At 44.8% G+C, this 22,126-nt stretch overlaps 1 protein-coding gene across 4 annotated transcripts in view; it reads left to right on the top strand.

Annotated features, from left to right (window-relative positions):
• Parp4 (poly(ADP-ribose) polymerase family member 4) overlaps positions 1-22,126 on the top strand; it is an 88,843-nt gene that overhangs the window by 449 nt on the left and 66,268 nt on the right. For 3 of the 4 annotated variants that reach the window (XM_042054111.1, XM_042054110.1, XM_038310294.1), the window contains exons 2-9: positions 3,514-3,685; positions 10,268-10,400; positions 12,909-13,104; positions 13,949-14,012; positions 14,634-14,709; positions 15,754-15,867; positions 19,558-19,707; positions 21,928-22,065. In XM_042054111.1, the coding sequence (XP_041910045.1) occupies positions 10,269-10,400; positions 12,909-13,104; positions 13,949-14,012; positions 14,634-14,709; positions 15,754-15,867; positions 19,558-19,707; positions 21,928-22,065 (870 nt within the window). In that variant the 5' untranslated portion in view covers positions 3,514-3,685; position 10,268. The remainder of the gene's footprint in view (positions 1-3,513; positions 3,686-10,267; positions 10,401-12,908; positions 13,105-13,948; positions 14,013-14,633; positions 14,710-15,753; positions 15,868-19,557; positions 19,708-21,927; positions 22,066-22,126) is intronic. The other variant, XM_038310293.1, reaches the window with a different exon arrangement.

The following is a 22,126-nucleotide window of genomic DNA, read 5'->3' as shown; positions in this document are numbered from 1 at the left end:
ATTAAAAATAAATGAAAGGGGTAGGTGGGTTAATTTACACTTTTAGCCAAGACTGGCGATAGACAAGTTCTTATCTATCTGGGCCTTGTCTGTGTCAAAGTTACAATTTATTTAAAAGAAAAAGAGGTGAAGAAATACACCCTTGTGTTTGATTTATGTTTCTGCGCCACTAAAAGGTACTTCCCGCGTTCTGGCTATTCTTGATGGTGAAGCTGACGCACCTGGGAAGACGCACCTGCCTTGAGGAATGGTCTCCCTCAGATTGGCCTTGGGGGCGAGTCAGCAGGAGCATTTTCCTGATTGCTAACTGACTAGCTCACTGTAGGTGTCTCTTCTCAGCAGGTGGTCTGGAGTGTGTAAGAAAACCAGGTTGGGCAGAAGTAGAAAGCAAGCCAGTGTGCTGCGTTCCTCCCTGGCCTCTGCCTCCAAAAGTGGTTCTCATATTCCTAATGCTGCCACCTCTTCTTGTGGTGACCCCCAACTGTAACTTTGCTACTGTTATGGCTCATAATGTAAATATCTGTTTTCCAATGGTCTTAGGCAACCCCTGTGAAAGGGTCCTTTGACCCTGGGGTCGTGACCCACCGATTGAGAACCACTGGCCTTCAGGTTTCTGTCTGGAGTTCGTGCCCTGACTTCCTTTCGTGGTGGACTGTAAGCTGTGAGAGGAAATAAACTCTTCCTCTTCGAGTTCCTTTTGCTTATGAACTTTATGACTAGAATAGAAACCTAATTAAAACAAGGCTCTTGAATGAGCCTCTTATTTCCCAGCGTGGTATTACTTGCAGGAATCCTATTTAAGCGCCCCCCCCCCCCGCCCTGGTATGAAATATTCAAGTCAATAAAATAGTTCCTGCTGGGATTCATTAGGGGATGGAGTGAGTAGACCTCAGCCTTCTGTGGATTCTGGACTGTAAATAACAATACATTGATAGTAGCAAACTAACCATGGTGTTTGAAGGGGGAAAGTCGCTCTGAGTAAGAGCGTGTCGCGGAAGTTTTCATCACATTTGACCCCATCTTTATTCAGCAAGTACTTTTTAGATGTATAGTTTAATGCTGTGTCCAAGGAGATACATCCAGAACATCTATTTCCCATTCCAGACGCATGCTGTTGACGCCACTTAGTCTGGCCATGCTGATAGTGTAAGAAGGTTTTTCTATAACCCAGGGCTTTATGCGTGAGTGTTTTAAAGCGGTCTGGATTCTAGCTAGGCGTTTAAATAAAGCATAGCTCCTAAGTAGAATTAGCTTCTATGTAGAAATGATGACAAGGGTAGAGAACAACCAATGAAAGAAAAGTAGGATATGATCAATTCTGGGACCGATGGCAGGGTAGCCGATAGGAGGACAGTTCTTGATGGGTCAGCCCTAGGACTTCCTAGGAATGTAAAAGGAAGGAATGTAAAGACTACCCACTGCCATTTACTAGAGAGGCAGCCTTTCTTCACTTTTATTAGAAGTTAGGTGTCTGTAGCTATGTGGGCTCACTAGAGTCTCTGGTCTCTGTTCAATGGCATCTATCTACGTGTGTGTGTGTGTGTGTGTGTGTGTGTGTGTGTGTGTGTGTGTGTGTGTGTGTTTCAAGACAGGGTTTCTCTGTAGCTTTGGAGCCTGTCCTGGAACTAGCTCTTGTAGATCAGGCTGGCCTCGAACTCACAGAGATCCGCCTGCCTCTGCCTCCCGAGTGCTGGGATTAAAGGCGTGCGCCACCACCGCCCAGCTCATGTGTGTTTTTATGTCAGTACCATAGGGTTTTGGTTACTATGGCTCTGCAGTATAACCTGAGATGAGAGCATCCTTCTTTCTGCTAAGGATCACTCCGACTATTGGGGGTCTTTTGTGCACCCTTATAAATTTTAGGATTTTTTTTTGTCTTCTTCAAAAAATATCTTTGGGATTTTGATTGCTTTGAATCTGCAGATCATTTTCAATAATACAGCCATTTTTATAATATTCTGTCAGTACACGGGAGGCTTTCCTTCTAGTTTCTTCTTTCGATTGTGCTTTAAAGTGTTCCTCATAGAGGTATTTCACCTCCTTTTATTGGATTTATTTCTAATTTGTTTTTTTGTTTGTTTTTTGTATTTTTTGTTTGTTTTTCGAGACAAGCTTTGGAGCCTGTCCTGGAATTAGTTCTTGTAGATCAGCCTGGCCTCAATCTCAGAGATTCGCCTGCCTCTGTCTCCCAAGTACTGGGATTAAAGGCATGTGCCACCACCAACCGGCTTCTAATTTGACTTTTAAAAGCTATTGGAAGTGACCTTTTTTTCCCCTTAGGGTCTTTTTGACAAGCTTGTTATTGGTTCATAAAAAGGATGCCTGTCTTTGTTGGTTTTGTTTCCTGCCACTTTTCTAAGAGTCTTACCAAGTCTAAGGATTTTCTGGTAGAAGCCAGGCATGGAATCACACACCCGTAAACCCAGCATTCTGAGGGCTAAAACAGGAGGATCACCGAGAGTTTGAGGCCTGGGCTTCACACTGAGTTCTACAGCCAGTACAACGAGACCCTAGTTTAACACTAAACCAGCCCAGTAAATGTGGTGGTGCACGCCTTTAATCCTAGGACTTGGGCAGTAGAGGTAGACAGCTAGAGCTCTGAGTTCAAGCCCAGACTGATCTCCATAGCAAGTTCTAGGCTAGCCAAAGCTACAACAATAAACAACAAAATCCTAAAGTAAACCAAAAAAATGCAATAAAAATCAACACTGCCAAGTTTCTGGTGGAGTCCTTAGGACCTTTTGAAGATGGTGTCATGTCGTGTGGAGATCGGGATGAATTGCCTTTTTTGTCCCGTGTGTCTTTCTTTCATCTCTCTCTCATCTTACTAGTCCAGTAAGACTTCTAGCACTATATTGAAAAGAGTGGAGAGTGGTTACCCTTGTCCCCTTTCTAATTTTAGACGAAATTCCCCATTTAGTGAAATGTCATATTTAACTCTTACTATGTTGAAGTTCATTCCTTTTGTTTCTGCTTTCTCAAGGGCTTTGTCATGAAGGGATGTTGGACTTTGTCAAAGGCCTTTAATGCATTTATAGATGTGATCACATGATTTTTGTCATGAAATTTTTTTCCGTTATATTATATTTATAGGTGTAGATATGTTGAATCAAACTTACATCCCTGAGATGAAACTAACTTTAACTTTATTACAGTATGTGGTCTTATTAATGTATTCTTGAAATCGATTTACAATATTTTTAAGGAATTTTGTAGTTGTCGGAGAATTTTTTGTTTGTTTTTGTTTTTGGAGACAGGGTTTCTCTGTAGCTTTGGAGCTTGTACTGGAACTAGCTCTTGTAGACCAGGCTGGCCTCGAACTCACAGAGATCCGCCTGCCTCTGCCTCCCAAGTACTGGGATTAATGGCGTGCGCCACCACCACCCGGTTAGTTGTCGGAGAATTTGGTGTGTAGTTATCTTTTTGTTGTTGTGTCCCATCTGGTTTGATATCAGGGTGATACTGACTTTGTAGAACAAGCGTGATAGTGTTCCTTCCCCTTTCTGCTTGCAGGGGCAGTTTGAAGAGTTCTGGTGTTGGCTTCCTCTTAACAGTGTGGGAGACTGTGTCAGTGAACTGTCCTGTCCCGTACTGTGTGCCACTTTGTGGGCACATTTATTACTATCCCAACTTAAGTACCTGTTGCAGCTGCTGGAGTTGTCTGTGTCTTCTTGACTTAATTTTGGTAGGTCATGTATTTGTAGGAATTATTCATTTCCTCCAGAGTTTCTAGGGTTTTTGTTTTGTTGTTTGTTCATTTTTTTTTGTTTTGTAATACAAGTTAAAGGATTCCCAAAGATACTCTGCATTTTATTCCAAGGTATTGTAACATCCCGTTTCCATCTCTAATTTCTTAACCTCTCTCTCTCTCTCTCTCTCTCTCTCTCTCTCTCTCTCTCTCTCTCTCTTTGTCTTTCACTCTCTTTCTTCCTCCACTCTCTCTTTAAGGTCTTATGTAGCTCAGGCTGGTCTGAGACTTACTGTCTAGCTGAGGATAACCTTGAACTTCTAACCCTCTACGGCCACCTGTGGTGCTGGGATTATAGACTTGTACCACCATGCCCAGTTTAGCTGACACTGAAGAGTCAGCCCATGGCTGCGCAGACACTCCTCAAACTGTATTTTTGGTCAGCCTGCCTAGAAGTTTGTCAGTGTTGCTTATCTTTTCAAAGAACCAACTTTCCGTTTGGCTAACCCATGCCTCGTTCTTTACTAGCCCGTTTCATTCATTTCTGCTCTATCTACAACTTTTGATTTTGACTTGTTCTTGTTTTCTAAGAAGTTAGGGGTGAATCATTAGTTTCAGATTACACTGATTTATTTTATTTTTGAGACAGTGTCTCAATATGTGTAACCTTGGCTAGCTTAGATCTTACAATGTAGACCAGGCTGCCCTCAAACTCTGAGAACCACACACTGCCTCTTGAGTGCTGGGATTAGAGATGTATGCCATCACACCCTACCCTACTCTGGTCTTTTAGTGTAAGCAATAATAGCTATAAAGTTCCCTCTTAGATCCATCTTTGCTGTAGCCCACCCAGACTGGCTGAGCCTCGCCTTTTAGTCTCCCCCCTCCCCCCACTGCCGTGTCTCTTAATTGGTGAGTCAAGCCCTTTCCATTTGAGGTTATTATTGAGAAATGTTTACTACTTCCTGTTATTTTTGGTGGTTGTTTTCCTGGTCTGGTGGATTGTTGTTCTTTCTCTTCTTTTTCCCTATTCCTGATAAGAGTTTGCTGGGCTTACTGCGAAGTTGGCCCCGGCTTTGTTTTCATGCCTCCCAGAAAGGTGTTATTCCTTCTGCTCTTGTGATTGAGGATATTTTTCCTCCTCTGTGGTAGTGTGAGCGTCATTCTTGAAGTGTCTTCTGCAGCGCTGACTTGTTGGCTATGAACTGCCTTAGACTGTGCTTTTCTTGGAGTGCCTTTATTTATCAATCAAATTTATTTTGGAGGGATACCAAGTGGGTTTTATTTACTTATTTATTTAATGTATTGTGTGTACAGCGTTCTGTCTGCATGTATGCCTGCAGGCCAGAAGAGGGCACCAGATCTCATTACAGATGGCTGTGAGCCACCATGAGGTTGCTGGGAATAGAACTCAGGACCTCTGGAAAAGCAGCCAGTGCTCTTAACCACTGAGCCATCTCTCCAGCCCCTCAATCAAATTTAAATGATAGTTGCTGGATACAGAGTAATCTTGGTCATCAGTCATTTACATTCAACAATTAAAATATTCAGTCCTGTTCTTTCCTGGCTTTTAGGTTGATGATGAGAGAGATCGTGGTCGGGGCTCTGTAGGCAAACTGGCGCTTTCCCGTTAGATTGTTTCCTTCCGCTTTTGACATCTTGACTAGTCCATGCCATGAGCGTTCTTCTGCCTGTGTCTGTCTATGCCTCTTGTGTTTGTCTGTCTGCTTTCTTTCTCTAGATTTGGGGACTTTACTGCTATAAGTTCACTGACTATCCAGTAAAACAGTAAAAATAGTAAGGAAGGGTAGCAGCAGGGACCACATGGAGAAAGAAAGAGTGTGGTGGCTCACAATGTAACCTAGGCACTTGGGAAGCTCTGCTACATCATGAGTTCAAGGCCAGCATGTGCTAGAGAATGAAAAACAAACAAAATAAATAAATAAACAAGGATTTTCCCAATAATGACAAAACAAGTACAAACAAAACTAGGTGAATATTTGAAAATATAAAAGCATTTCAATTTTTGGTGTTTTTAATATGAGAAAAATGAAAATTTTCATAAAAGTGTAGTGAAAAAAGTATCATATAACATGGCTTTTAAATCATTCCCTTTCTTGGCAAACTGATCTTTTAAGGTCAAGAACTGAGCTTTCGCTGGGCGGTGGTGGCGCACGCCTTTAATCCCAGTACTTGGGAGGCAGAGGCAGGCGGATCTCTGTGAGTTCGAGGCCAGCCTGGTCTACAAGAGCTAGTTCCAGGACAGGCTCTAAAAAAGCTGAAGAGAAACCCTGTCTCAAAAAACCAAAAAAAAAAGAACTGAGCTTTCTTCTGTCATCCCAGCACTGGCTTGGAGGGAGGTTTGAGCTCATTGCACGTGCTATTCTTTCAGCTAACTGAGTATGTCTGTTAGTTCTGAGATGTACCCGGTGAGGCCTGCTCCCCAGCCCCTCTTACCGAGGGCTCCCTTTGGCTGGGAGAGCCCGGCTCTTTCCTTTCCTACAGCTAAGCGATCAGAGCTCTTTCTGAAGTGGACAGCACCAGAAAAGATCGTATGTTCATATTTCTCCAGCATGGCTGCCCTGCACAGGACCCTCTGAGCAGGTAGCAGGCTAGCCCGTTCCTCCTCTGTGAAGTGCACAACCACATCCTTGAAAGTCTCAGATTAATGGAGCCTGGCAGATAAAGGGATAGCTAGCTGCCAAGATTGGATCTTTGGCAAATGGAGGTCGTCATGTGTGCTGTGTGGTGGCCGTCACAAGCCAAACCTTCATGCCTCATGTTATTTAATTTTTATTTTAGAAGTAAAGGCTTCGGTGCTGGGGAATGGGGGTGCACCTCAATGACAAAGGCTTTCAGTGCAGCCGGGGTTGGATCTCTAGCATTACCAGAAAATAAGAGAAGGGAAACAGGAGAAGAAGTGGGGAGAGAGAGAAAGGGGGAGAGAGAGAGGGGAAAGCGTCTAGTGTTCTTCAGCCACAGGACTCGTCCATAACTGAATCTCTCATAGTTAGAGGGGCTCTTTCATATTCTACACTATGGCAGCACGTTTGTTCTTCATTCTGGAGGAAGGACGCTGCACATACATCCTGCTGATTGTTCTGAGTCAACCGTCAGTGTGGGTGTCATCGTGTTCAGGAGGAATGTGAGACCCAGTGTCCTTGGTGTATATGAACCTTACCACCACACAGGGAAAAGAGACCATTAAAGGAGGGCTCCACCATCATCAGCCATAAAGACACGATCACATGACCAAAGACTAAACCTTGGAATGATAGGCTGTTTTTATTTCTCCTCTGTATACAGCCTGCCTAAAAGATCAGGTAGAAGGCAGATCTTTAAGATGTCAACCAATTACCAAATTACCAAAGAGACCACCAAATTTCTGGATTTCTGAATAAAGCATAGATTAAAGATTCAATTCCTGGCGGGTCATGGCGGTGGCTTATGCTTTTAATCCCAGCACTCAGGAGGTAGAGGTGAGTGGATCTCTGAATTCAAGGCCAGCCTGATCTACCGAGTGAGTTCCAGGACAACCAAGGATACATAGAGAAACCCTGTCTTGAAAAGAAAAAGAGAAAGCTTAAATTCCTGGTTTTTGTCTGTGCCAGTCAGCACAGAGCAGCTACAGTTTCAATAAAGTGCATTACAAACCCATAGAAAGGATTCTTAGTCATAATATCAGCATGAAAACTAAAAAGTACTCCAAAAACAACACATATTAATATTGCTGCAAGCTAGGATGATCATGTTAGCGTTGGGTTTTGGATGGGACAGGTGGTTCAAGAGGACACTGTGACACATTCCTGGGGACTAAGAAGTTTGTTATTGCCACCATGAGCAGAGAACTGAATGGGCTCCAAGGAGTATTCAGGCCCCAGCACCAGAGAGAGAGACCCCGTGTCTTCGTTTTACCCTTTCTGTATGGTGGAAGGTGCATAGTAAGAACCCACAGCCAGGCTTCCGATTCATGGAAGGAGGCAGGGAAGGGGACAGGGAACAGGATGTGACACTCCTTTTGATGTAGATTCACTTCCCTAAAGTCACTGTCAGTGATACTGGCTGGAAAGTACCTCCTTAAATGCTATGACTTGAGCTAGCTGAGATCCCAGGACACAGCTGAGGCCAAAGAACTGTTGCAAGTTCAAGACTGAGATATAAAGTGTGTACCAGGCCAGCCAGGGCGACATAAAAACTCTGTCTCAAAAATCGTGTGTATGTGTGTGTGTGTGTGTGTGTGTGAGAGAGAGAGAGAGAGAGAGAGAGGGGGAGGGAGGGAGGGAGGGAGGGAGGGAGGGAGGGAGGGAGGGAGAGACAGACAGACAGACAGACAGACAGACAGACAGAGAGAGACAGAAAGAGAAACAGAGACTTGGGAAAATGTCATAAAAGCATTTTTTAGGGACTGGAGAAATGCTTAGTAGTTGAGAGTGCATATTACTTTTATTTATTTTTTAAAAATTATCTTTTTTCATTTTACATACCAGTTCTGCTTCCCACTTCCTCTCTTCCTCCTGCTCCCTCCACCTTTCCCTGGGCATGCTCCTCTTACTAGGGACCGAATTTAAGTTCACAGCACTAAAGCCAGGTGGCTCCCAAATGCCTGTAATGCCAGTTGCAGTCCATGCAACATCTCTGACCACTAAGGGCACCTGCACTCATGTGTACATATTCTAGACAATGACCACATATACACACAATTAAAAATATTAAAAATAAATATTTCTAAAACATTTTTCATGGGAAAATACTGAAAGGCAAACAAACGAACCCTACAACGGGGTTCCATCCTCAGTACTATGGAAATAAGGAGCATGTATAATCCTGGAACTGGGAGTGCAGCCAGTACCAGAGCATGGGCTTAGCATGCCCCAAAGTGTGTGTGGGGGGGAAAGAATGGCAGAATGCACAGCCATCATAAGCTCGAGGAGGCGGCTGAGACTGTGGTATTTTCTCTGCACAGGTCCCGCCCTCTCCTACAGGCTGGCTGAAGGCCCCTCCCAGGCCTCACCCTTCCTTGTTTTATTTTGTTGTGGTTCTATTTGTCGCGTTGTCTTTCTGTGTTGGTGGCAGGTGCCTTTGCCCTCTGCCCCATTCACCTTTTCACTCGAGGGAGTCTCTCGCCTCCTCTCCTCTATGTCTTATTGCCTTTCTGAGTGAGGATCCTGATGATGAGACTCGGATCCACAGTGGAGGAAAAGCTAACGGATGGCCCATCGTTTCACTGATAACAGAAATACAGCGTCGGCTCCGTTTTCTCAGAGCTACAGCGAGGCAAAGGTGGATGGGTCCCAACCCCACTCCCTAAAGGCCCTGCCGTGCAGCCTCTGAGCCCTCTATACTGCCCCGTAGTTGGTTGTGCGGAGTGGGCTGAGCTGCTCATCTTGCTGGAACACTTAAGTGTTTATGGCACAGCTCAGGCGTCTACCAAAATAAATGGATTGTAGGATAATACCCAGGCCAACAAGAGTTTCTATGTAGGGGTCAAATTCTACTGATTATTAAACACCCACATGTAATTCACTTTCCCAAGGAAGTGGCTGTAGTCTGCCTCCATTTAAGTCTGACTCACTCAGGAAGCAGAATGCCCTCACATTCTCTAGAAATATGGAAAGTTCTGCACAGGAGTGTGGGGGTGCGTGTGTGTGTGTGTGTGTGTGTGTGTGTGTGTGTGTGTGTAGGGAATGAAGGCTGAAGTTAGATTTCAGTCCTGCCCACTTTTTATACTGAGTCGTGTGACTTGGGGCACAGTTCCTCCTCTGTGACGTGGAGATAAAGTGTCAAAACCCATAACTAAGCTAGGAATATAGCTCGGTTGCTAGTGCTTGCCTCGCACACCCCGGGTTCATCCCCATATAAACTGTAGTGACTCACGCCTGTAATCCCAGCACTTAAGAGACGGAGACAGCTGGACGGGTGGTGGTGGCTCACGCCTTTAATTACAGCACTTGGGAGGCAAAGGCGGGCAGATCTCTGTGAGTTCCAGGCCAGCCTGGTCTACAAGAGCTAGTTCTAGTACAGGCTCCAAAGCTACAGAGAAACCCTGTCTCGGGGGGGGGGGGGGGGGGAAGACAGTGGAATCAAGGGCTCAAAGTGTCTCGACAAAACAAGTTGACATATCACATATTAATATCAAATATTGATATTTGCACATCAATGTTTATTCACAGTAGTTAAATTATGGAACCAATGTAGGTGTGTGACAACAGGAACAGATAAGGGAAATATGATGTTTATACACAATCGAATTTCTTTTAGCAATAAAGAGGAGCAAATCATGTTATTTGCAGAAAAACGGATGCAACTAGATTAAGCCAATTCCCAAAAGACAAATATGTTTTCTCTCATTTGTGCGTCATGAATTTCATATAAATATATAAAATCACACTTGTATGTATATATGTAATACATGTGTATGTATCCAGAAGTAAAAGTGTCTAGGATGGCACAGCAGATCACAGAGTGAAGGGGTGGAGGCATGAAAGGGGTGTGTTCAGTGTATAATATACACAGAGATGACAATCAATAATTACAACAGCAACTGAAGCCTGTGACTCAAAACCATTTTTTTTCTTCCAGGATGGCTTTGGGGATCTTTGCAAATTGCACGTTCTGCTTGAAAGTCAAACACTTACCTCGTCAAGAGAAGAAAAAGCTGCAGGCTGATATCAAGGAGAATGGAGGAAACTTTTCATTTTTATTAAATCCTCAGGTATTTCCAAATCTTACCGATTACTTTCTGGTTAATACGACCTTTCAGGGAACACGGCTAGTGGTTGGAGAGTAAGCAGAGAAGACTGGCAGCTGGCGACACTGGGGTGTGGTCCCCTGGGGGATGGGCCAGAAAAAGCAGAGGGTGCCTGAGGACTGAGCCCAGCCTTCTGTGCTGGGAGTTCCTACCTTGGGAATCTGATACCATTCGGGTTTAGCCAAAGATGTAAATAGAATTTCAGACTAGCCATGCCTGTTTTTTAAAGAGGAGAGTCATATTGTACCTGCTTGCGAAAGGCATACTGTGTCATTGGCCAGGAGGGCAGCGCAGGGGCAGAAGCGCAATGTGAACTAGCCTTTCTGCGGTAGCTTGCTTACCTCAGAAGAACTGAAGGAAGCTGCTGCTTCTCAAGAGATGAACTGTAGGCCTAAGAGTTTAGATACAGTTTCACAAGTGGACTCTGTCTTGAAAAATGTCAAGGCAATTACTCTTTTTTTTTTAAGACAAAATGGAAGTCTCAAGGCAGTATGTCCCAGACTGCTAGCCCTGTCCTTACCTCTTCCCTCTGTTGCTAGGTCTGACCCTGGTTGCCTCTCCCTGGGTCCATCCCGGGTATTACCATAGAGAGCCTCATCCTCTCTAAGAGGACAGTTCAGCTCCAGCAGGGCACCACAAAGAGCAGTCCCCACTTGCCTCAGTTCAGGCAGAGATCTGCATGCGTCCATCACGCGGCTTCCCGACTTCCCAGCCTCCATTTTCATGGGTAGATAATAATCCACTAAAAAGTAATAGGTAAACCTGCTGGTGGTGGTGCACACCTTTAATCCCAGCACTCGGGAGGCAGAGGCAGGTGGGTCTCTGTCAGTTTGAGGACAGCCTGGTCTACAGAGAGAGTTCCAGGGTAGCCAGGGCTACACAGAGAAACCCTGTCTCAAAACACCAAAAAGAAAAAAAAAAAGAAGTAATAAGTAAGCTGTCTTCTGGGTAGAGAGTTGCCCATGGTCTCCGTTGTTTGGGAAACTCTCACATACTGTGTATGAGATCTTTCGAGCTTTTGTTATTTATTTATTTTTGCCAATGTATGTAAGTGTTTGAAATGTGCACAGCAGCAGTGATAAAGGAGACACAAAGCCAGGTACGGTGGCTCCCATCTGTAATCCCGTCACTTGGAAGGCTGAGGTGTGAAGATCAAGTTCCAGACCAGGCTGGGCTGCAGGAGACCGTCTTAAAAGGAAAAATGCAATCAGATGTAACACTAAATAAACATCTGTGTATACCTAATGATGAGGAACAAAGTTGAAGATAAACTTTTTATAAGTGGAAAAGCAAGCTCAGATAGTATGAAAGTGTGCTACCCTCTATGCGGTTATACCCGTTACCTGTAAAGAAGAGCTCTAGAAAGGTCTATGAGGAGCAACAGTGGGGGAGGGTCAGTGGATTTATTACTTTATAGATATCTACAATATGCATGTAGTCTTTATTCACACTGGAGCAGAAAGAAAATGGGAGGCTAGGGTGATGGTTCAATGGGTAAAGTGCTTGCTACACCATCGTGAAGATCTGAGTATGGACCCCAGAACCTGTGCAAATGAAGAAGTGTGGTCTATAATCCCTGAGCTCCCACAGTGGACTGGGAAGTAGAAACAGAAGTATGTGTGTGTATATGTATATACACACATATGTGTATTATCTGTGGCAAATGACAACGAGATCCTGTCTCAAACAAGGTACATGAAGACAGGCATCCAATGTTGTCCTCTGATCTTGATGTGCACAGTGTGGCTTATACACGCACCCACAGCACACAGACAAACAAACACATCACACACAGACCCACACGTGCACTCCCGGTTTATAAAAAACCAAATAGAACTGCAAAGTAATGAAATAAATACCTTTGGTACGTCCCTTTTCTTTTTCTTTCTCTCTCTCTCTCTCTCTCTCTTTGTGTGTGTGTGTGTGTGTGTGTGTGTGTGTGTGTGTGTGTGTGTTCCCCCCCCCCCAGACAAGGTTTCTTTGTGTAACTGCTTTAACTCTCCTGGAACTTGCTTTGTAGACCAGGCTCACCTTGAACCCCACAGTTATCCCCCGCCTCTGCCTCAAGAGATCATAGAAGTACGTAAAGATATATGCATGAGTGTACTCTCAGCATGAGCACTTGGAAGCTACCTGTGATGTAGCCCATTCATACCCACAGTGCGATCACTACTGGCTTAGGTCAGAGGACGGAGCTCAATGATGGGAGCTCTCCCAGCAGCAGATCGTGGCTCTAGGTTTGGTCTAGAACTGTGGTTGGGGTGGTGGTGGTGGGGGGGGGATGACAGCGTGTTCATTTTTAAAGTTTTTCTAGAACTGTACATTGTGTTTTTAAAAAATCTGAAAAAAATCACTATGAACTTAAACACTTTTAAATAAAATAAGACCTTTAGGGGTTAAAGTTACAGATACAAATACTGTTGATAAATATTGGTTTTGCTGCTGTATAATGAACTTACTGCTTTTCCTTAGTGCACGCATGTGATCTTAGACAATGCTGACGTCCTGAGTAGGTATCAGCTGAACTCCATCCAGAAGAATGATGTCCAAATCGCAAGCCCAGATTTCATATGGGACTCTGTCAAGCAGAGGAGACTCCTGGATGTGAAGAACTATGATCCCAAGTCACTGGTTGTCCTTTCTCCTCCCAATGACAAGAGCTGTGTTGGTGAGTGTGTCCTACCAAGCCCTTAACGTGTGATTGATGCCGTGGTAGACATTTGGACATGTCAGGTGTTGTGAGGAAAAAATTATCCAGGAATACTACAAAATAATTCACTTTACCTCAGACACAGGAAACAAAATCCTGAAGGATAAAAGGCCAACTTAGCTACAGATAGAGATTTTTCAGTGTGAAGTCTACTGAGGTTAGACTTAAAATAACTAATAAACCCTGACTGCCTCAGAATATGTGATGTGTAATTTTTTTAAAAAAATTATTATATTTTAATTTATTTATTAAATAAATGCCCCATGGTGCACATGTGCTGTCTACCTCCTTTCGGATAGGGTCTCCCACTGGTGTGGAGCCCACCAATTGGTCTAAGATGGTTTGTGAGGGAGCCCCGGCGTCCTTCTGTTTCCTGCTGCCCAGCACTGGGGTTTCTAGATTGCCCTGCCGTCCTTGGTCTTTTGCTTGGGTGCTGGGGCTGAAACTCAGGGCCTCACACTTGCAAACCGCTTTACTGTTGGTGCAATCCCCAGGCCCCCGTGTGTAGGTTTAGCTGGGGTAGAACAATCTTTGGTGTTGAGAAAGTGATTGCTAGCCAGGTGGTGGTAGTGCACGCCTTTAATCCCAGTACTCGGGGAGGCAGAGGCAGGTGGATCTCTGTGAGTTCGGGGCCAGTCTGGTCTATAGCGTGAGTTCCAGTGATAACTAAGGCTACAAAAAGAAACCCTGACTAGGAGAAAGAAAACAAACAAACAAAACAAAATCATACCAATTCTTGCAGTTGGGTTCACAGTTAATTGTAAATCTTTCAACAGTAAACAAGTTTTTCTTTTAATTCCAGAGGTGGAAACAGAAGATGTGTCTTTGGACAACACACCAGAGAATGAGAACACTGAAGTCACCCAGTAAGCCAAATACTTTGTAAACTTCAGTCGTGGTATTGAAAGTATAAATGGTGCTGAGGGTGGTGACATGTGCCTGTAACCCCACTTGGGGGCTGAGGCAGAGCTGAGCTACCTATGGAGACCCTGCCTCACAAAACAAAACCAACAAGCAAAGAGAGGTGATACGCTGGACTCCTTTATGTTATAAAGGACTTGTAGCTCAAAAAACCATTGCTTGGGTCAGAGCCCTAAGCAAACACGCTGACCAGAGAAGGTGGCCCTGTCTTTTGTGTCTGCTTCTGTAGCCTGTCCTCACCTCCTGTGCACTAGGGTCTGACTTTGGTGCTGGGAGTCCAGAAGAGGAGAATGGAGATTTCCCTGGCCAGCCCTCATGGAACTCACAGGTTAAATAATTATCACATGCCAGCCTCAATGTAAAACCAGAAAATGATAACTAAGCAATTTGTTATGCAGAGGATGACTCCAGCTCCTTTTTTACAATTATTTAACCATTTTTTAGACTACTTAAGGAGGCATCGAGGACTTACTCTATACATCATAAGGAATGGGGGATCTGTTGGGAGATTCTGTGTGGCCCAAAGCTCCATTTCAGTCTTAAATGTTTAATTATATAATTTTCAGGGTTTCTGCGGAAAATGTCGAAATTCATCATTTTCTTCAAGACTTTGAAGTTGTGAAATATAATGTCTTAGAAAAAGTAAGAGTCTTATTTCTACTTAGAGAAAAGAAACTGATTAATTTCTGAAAGCATTTCCTTTTTGCTGATTTCCTCACTGTCTTAAGAAGCTGTTCATATTCTGTTGGCTTTTAGGGCTCAGAAATTGTTTAAATTTTTGCCTATTGTTGTACTTCATGCCTATAGTCCCAACACTTGGGAGGTTGAGCCAAAGGGTTATGAGTTCAAGGACAACTGCAGCTAGACAGTGAAACCCAAATAAACCCTCTCAAATAAAACCCAAAAGCTAAATAAATTTTTAAAAAGAAAAAGAAATTCTGTTAGTGTTCTTAGTGAAAGTCATTCATGCTCATACTATATTTGTTTTTGAGATAGGATCTCATGTATCCCAGGCTGGCCTTGAACTTGCTGCATACTTAAAAAATGGCTTTTAACTGATCCTTCTGCCTCCACCTCCCAAATGCTACGGTTATAATTATGCACCATCCAGTTTGCGCAGTGCTTGCGGTCAAACCCAAGACTTCAGATTTGTTAATCAAACACCCAACTAACTGAGCCGCAATCCAACCACTTATAACACATATTTAACAATCTAAAACATCAATATGGCATTAGAAATAAATCTCTACTTTGTCATTAACTGTTTCTAATATTTGGAAAAGATAGATTTGACACCAAACATTTATGCCACGTTGAATTGTTCTTTTTGGATTAAAGGAAAACAGAAAACTTTATTGACAGAGTCACACAAATTAAAATCAACACTTGCCTTTGAAACGATGTCCCACTTATATTTTTAGATGTTTGAATAAATATAAATTTAAAGGGGTATTTCCCTCTATAATAAAAATGTGAAAGTGACATTATAAATACACAGAGAAAAAATATACAAACATATTGATAGTGATTATATTACTCTGATAGGGTTTCAGGTGATTTTTTTTTCTCTCTTGATACTTCTGTGTTTTCTAAGATACATTGCTCCAGCATATTAGGCAGCCTTTTCTGATGCGGAGGGTGGCTAGTCTCCATAGCTCTGCTTCTAAAAGGTACCCTGTCTTGCAGGTGGGAACAGACGGAAGCCAGGAGACTGTGGTGGTAGAGCTTCAGTGTTCCCAGGACCCCGGGGACTGCCCCTTTGTGATATCAGCGCACTTCCTCCTGGCCGACCGCGTACAGGTGATGCCTTATGTTCCTGTGTCTTTACTCTTCCTGGTGCTGGTTTGCTTAAAGGAATCAATCCGCTACCGACCTGCTAAGTGTTTTCTTATCTGGGGGCATAGTCAGCTGGGCTGCTGAAATGGATAGTATGGCTACTGGGTGGCTCAAGCAACAGAAGCTGTTTCTCCCTGTGCTGGATGCTGAAAGTCCAAGATCAAAAGGTAGCAGAGATCTTCCTCCACTGTCTTTCCCTCCTCCTCACCCATCTTTTCCTTCTCCTCCTCATCTTTTTCTCCTTTGTTCCTTTTCTTTCCCACCCCACCCCACCCCCATATCTTAAAGAGACAGAAAGTCTCACTCTGTATTCCAGGCTTCCTTCAAACTTGGCACTCCTTCATTAGCCTCCATAGTGTTACCATTACGGGCATGAACCACACACCTGCCTCACAACAGAGTGTTCCCTGGGACCCCACTGTGACAGTCCAGACTCTGATGTGCATGTGAGGTGAAATTACCTGGTGAGAAGGAAGCACAAAGCACGCAACAAACCCGCTTAGGAGTTTATTAGAGGAGGCGTGTACAAGCCTGGGGAAGTCGGTGTGCAGAAAGAGAGGGCTGAAGATAGCGTGTCCAGCTTTTAAATGCTGCCTAGCGCAGCGACAGGGGGATGACATAGCTACGTCATACGGAGCTCACCCAGATGACGGAGCTCATGCCTGCACACAAGGGCTTATGTAGCTGCGTCATAGGTAACCATGCTGCACATGGGTCATGCCGGGCCTTTAAGGTCCCTGGGGTATTTTGCCTGAAGGCTTGTCTGCACATGCGTGGCCCTGGAACCTGGAAGTGCCAGCCTTGCTGGTTGGCTAAAATCATAACATGAGGTACTCAGGACTCAGGTCACAGAATGCTGGACATCACAAGGAAGGCTTCACAGAAGCCCAGTTCAGTGTCAAGTCAGGAGCCCAGCTGTTCCAAAACAATTCTGAAATAAAGATAGATCCAGAGTGAACGCCCAAAAATTAAATAAAGTGTGCACCAAGCATCGCCCACCAGGGAGTCTTCTCACGTAGATAATCAGCCTTACAGATCTACTGTGGCCAGAAACACAGCGGCTGGCAGGACACAGAGTCCATTCTTCAGTGAGAGAGGTCCTCACACAGGCCCACAGAGGCTCTGGAAGCTTCTCATCTAGCCCTTAGCACAGATGTCACCCAGGTGGAGAGGAAAGACACACACCTCAGATGGGACCATTCGAGAAGCCCTGACCCTCAGGTGCTCATATGTCAGAACATGGGTTACAGGTGACCCTGGAGATGTAGCGTGTCCTGTGAATTGCTACTCTCAATAAAGCTCAGAGTTTTGGTTTCCACTGTGCACTCACTGAAGCCCTAACCTTGGTGGGAATTTACCAGAGGTGTCACTACTGGTTACAGCTGTTTTGGGAGGGGTGGAAGGTGGAGACAGATCTCACTCTTGCCTCAACCTCTCAAATGTTGGGATTGCAAGCCTACTGCACCAGCCTCCTAGCTGACTTATCAGGTTTCCCTGGGGACAGAGTTAGAGCCTTAATCCAGGATCAGATGTGTCCAGGTAGGAGATATTTAACTTTCTGACCCAAACTATGTGGTTACTTGTTATTTGGATAAAAAGTAATTTTAAAAAAATCCATGATGGGCTGTGTTATATCTTTAAGAAAGAAGAGAGTAACTCTGTGTAGGTCATACTGTTTAGCTGGGTGCTTCACCCTAGCTCCTGGCCTAAGCTCCCTCCTCAGGGAGGGTCAAAAAAGCCTGCCAAATGGTGACCCCCCCCCCAAGGAAGGGCAAGACCACTCCCGCAGGCTATTGAAACTGCCCCCCAGAGAATGAACACATGATTTTTGTTTTGTTTTGTTTTTTTGTTTTGTTTTGTTTTTGTGGTCTTCCGTTCCAAGGGGCCACCCGGAGTGATGGCAGCCATTAAGCCTGGGTATCTTTTAATTTGGTCTGATCTGATCTGATTGGAATTACTGCGTTGTTGGCAGAGAGGTTTGTCATCTAAGAAAAAATACTTAACACATACTAGTGTGCTTTGGCTACCTTCCATCCTTAGCAGGCTCAGATTCCAGCACTCGAGCAGAGGCTCATGGTGTCTATGTGGGGGCCCTGGCCACCCATCAGGGGAAAACCTCACCTAAGCAGTAGTGAGAGGTGTTCTAGGAAGAGGCTTCTGCTTGCTCTGCCACGTGAAGCCATCTTAGCACAAATCTCCAGAAATAGTCTATTGTTAGGACGCTCTCCACCACTTAACAAGTTACCTGAAATAATTAACTTTAAGAAGGTTGATTCTAGAGAGATGACTCAGAGGCCCAGTGCTTGCTTTCTATCCAGAGGAGTTTGGCTCCCAGCACCCATTTTTAACAATTAAAAGAAAAGAAAAGCTTTAAGGGCCGGGCTGTTGCTCAGTGGTAGAAATCCTGCGTAGCAGGTATGAGGCCCCTGTGGTTCTCTTTGGCCCTAGTCCAATTAAGATCCAAACTCTAGCATCTATCATTTAAATGTAGTGACTTGGGAATATACATCATTTCTATACAGTTCAGATGCCCTGACGCGAACAGTCCATGAGTGTGACATCTCCCTGTAGCCGTACACCTCAGAGACAGGATTAGTCAACATCTAGGGGACACCAGGACTCGGGGAGATCTTCCTCTGTGGTCTGGGGTCAGTGTCAGCTGAGTTACTGGGTGTCAGGGGGCGGGTTTCTGGGAAGAGCAGAAAGTGCCGTCTGTGAGTGCAGTCCTGAGGACTCATGCCTTTCCCTTCATCTGCCTCAGCACAGAACCTTCCTGCTCTCTTCCTCCTGGGAGCTCACTTTGTCTTGACTGATGCCGTCCCCAGCTGTACCAGTCTCTTCAGGGTATTCTTCTCTTCTTCCCCACCCTTGATTGACTTTCTGCACTTCCAAAAAGGAGAGGAGTACCAGTCTTCCGAGTTCATTGAACCGTTGTACGAGAAGCGTGCTTGGAGGAATGCTTCCCTACCAGGAGTCTTTGCTGTCTGTGCCTCCCACTGGGGCTTTTCCTCCCGCACCTCCAGCTTTAAGGCTACCCTGGTGAAAACAGAACAGTTTTAAGTGTTTCTTTTCTGTTGCTGTAATAAAAACACCATGACCAATGCAGCTTAGAGATGGGAGGGTTTATGTGGACTTTCTGTTCCAAGGGAATAAGACTCTAACCATATCAGTGCAGGAAAGTGTGCCAGCCTGCCCTGCCACCTCCTATGATGTTCTCCCACCCACCCAACCCCCAACATACCTCTAAGCCTTCTCAAAAATCACCTGCCAACTAGGGACCTAGCACTAAGGTCAGCCTGTGGGAGACATTTCCATTCACACCAACATGGTAATTCTTCTTTGTTGTTGTATTTGTTTTTATTTTGTTTTGTTTTGTTTTTTGTTTGTTTGATTTTTCAAGACAAGATTTCTCTGTGTAACTTTGGTATCCGTCCTGGAACTAGCCCTTGTTTGTAGACCAGGCTGGCCTCGAATTCACAGAGATCCGCCTGCCTCTGCCTCCCAAGTGCTGGGACTAAAGGCGTGCACCACCCAGCATCATGGCAATTCTTTAAGAAAAGTAGTGTTAAACCCCTTTATGCAGGGTGTAGGTATTCACTGAGGATGAGCGTATTCATAAGTACCTGTGTCTTTTCTGTGTACTGTGTTTCCCAGACGAGAAGAGAGAGCACCGGAAAGCAGACCTCTGAAGGCGCCAGTGAATATTATGACCGCTACATTGAAGACCTGAAGACACAAGGATTTCTGCTCCAGGAGCACTTCACAGCTGAAGCAACACAATTAGCATCTGAAAAGCTGCAGGCAGTAAGCCAGGATTGTGCTGCTTTGGTTGAGTGTGGAGGGGGTGTGTGTGTGTGATTGTTGTTTGGTTTGGTTTGGTTTGTTATCTTAGATACTCTTTCACTCTTTAGTACAGGATGGTATCAAACTCAAACCCCCTGCCTCAGCCTTCTCAGTGCTGAGATTTTAGATGGGTACCATCATACCCAGCTGATTTTATTTTATTTTTTTTAAAGCAGAACCTTACCATGGAACTCTGTCTGGCTTAGAGCTTATTATGTAAATCAGGCTGGCTTTAAACTCGCAGATTTACCTGCCTCTGCATCCAGCAATTTGAGGATGTATTTTTAGTTATTTTATGTGTATGAATTGTTGCCTGTGTGCCTGTCTGTGTACTACATGTACTGACTAGTGTTAGCATCCAGGCACACCTTAGCCTTGCCCCTTGGGAACCTGGCATGGCACAGTACTGTGCATGGCAGACAGTACTCTGTCCCTTTAAGAGACAAGCCCCGCCTACTCCCACCCTCCCCCCCCCCACTCACTCCTTCTCCTCTCTTCCTCCAATAAACTTTCCACATAAGTCCTGCCTGATGGCGTATTTGTCTTTCACACGTCATGGGACCTCCTAAATGTCCCACCTTGCTCTGTATTGATAATACAGAGGCCAGAAGAAGGCATCGAGTTCTGTAGAACTGGAGTCACAGGTGGTTATGAGCCGACCTGTAGGTGCTGACAATCAAACCCAGGCCCTCTGGAAGGGGAGCCATTGTGCTTAACCACTGACACATCTCTCTACTTTTGACTTCATTTATTTTTTGTTTGTTTTTGTTTTTGAGACAGGGTTTCCCTGTGTAGCCCTGGCTGTTCTGGAACTCACTCTGTAGAACAGGCTGACCTTGAACTCAGAGATCCACCTGCCTCTGCCTCCTGAGTGCTGGATTAAAGGTGTGCGCCATCTTGTCAGGTATGGCGTCTCATGCTTATAATCCAAGGCTGAATTGAGAAGATCCGAAGTTCATTTATCCAGAACTGCATAGTGGGTTTGAAGCCAGCTGTGGTTTCCTGAAGGCCTGTCTCAAAGAAGGAAATAATGTCTTAAGTAAAAAACAAAATAGCAACAAACCTGGCAGAGGAGAATGGAAGCTAAGAAAAAACGTAAACTTAAAGGAAGAGATGAACTCTGGCTGGGATGTGGGAGAAGCCACAAGTTGTGTTGTGTATCTCAGCAACAAACTCATGTCTTTGAAAGATTTCACTGCAGTCGGGGCTATGACTTCAGGCTCCTTAACTCTTACTGCATGTGTTTAATGCCACAGATGGGCCTACATCTCACAGAGTAGAGGAAAAGACAAGAGGAAGAATAAAATAGGAGAGAAGTGGCAGGCGTGGGGGTCTCCAGTAGGAGTATACGCAGTGAGCGATGAGGAACAGGAACCCCAGTGGGGAAAGGAAGCCTGGGTTGCCAGTTACCCAGCATCCTACAATGCTCTCTGTTACTGTCACAAGATATATGAGGCTAAAAACTTTACGAAGAAGTTTATTTGAGCCGGGCAGTGGTGGTACACCCCTTTAATCCCAGCACTCGGGAGGCAGAGGCAGGTGGATCTCTGTGAGTTCGAGGCCAACCTGGTTCCAGCCTAGTTCCAGGACAGGCTCCAAAGCTACAGAGAAACCCTGTCTCAAAACAAACAAACAAACAAGCAACAACAACAACAACAAAAAGAAGTTTATTTGACTCACAATCTAGTGGCTTGAAGGTATAAGCCCCTTGACTCTGGCATCCTGTTGAAGGCCATTTGTTTACATAATGACTTGGAGAATATCCCTCAAGAAAAGCGTCCATGCACGCTGAGGCTCCACCCTGGGTTCTGAGTACCCTCCACCAGTCTCTTCTTACAGGGTCGACCACTGTGGGTTGTAGTGGGGATTACTACCCCACCGCGCCACAGTGGGGACCAGGCTGCCAGCGTATGAACCCTGAGGGACAAATCAAGCCATTCCCAGCCGCAGTGTCTGGCTATGGGAGTTGGTGCCTCTCTTGCGCTCTGTTATTTTTTTCTTATGCTTCCTTTCTGGATCTATGCTGTTGTTTTGTTTGTGAGGCTGGGCGTGGAACCCGAGATCTTGGATATACTAGGCAGGTGCTCCACTACTGGCCCATATCCAGCTCCTGTGTCCGTGTTAAAAAAAAATGCTCATGAAGCCTTTTTTTTTTTTTTTTTTGTCACTTTGTTGTTTCAGTTGCTTTTGGAGGAGGTCATAAGTTCAGGCGCTTTGAGCCAGGAGGTGAGCGCTTTGGTGGAAATGACCTGGGCAGAAGCTCTGGGGCACCTGGAGCACACCCTCCTCAAGCCGGTGAACAGCATAAGCCTGAATGACGTAAGTCAAGCATGTCATTGAATCAACACAACGAAGCTCCTTCCTGGTGGACTGGTGTACA

The sequence above is a fragment of the Arvicola amphibius genome, chromosome 13, assembly GCF_903992535.2.
Source record: "Arvicola amphibius chromosome 13, mArvAmp1.2, whole genome shotgun sequence".
NCBI lineage: Eukaryota > Metazoa > Chordata > Mammalia > Rodentia > Cricetidae > Arvicola > Arvicola amphibius.
This window is presented reverse-complemented; position numbering and strand designations above follow the sequence as displayed.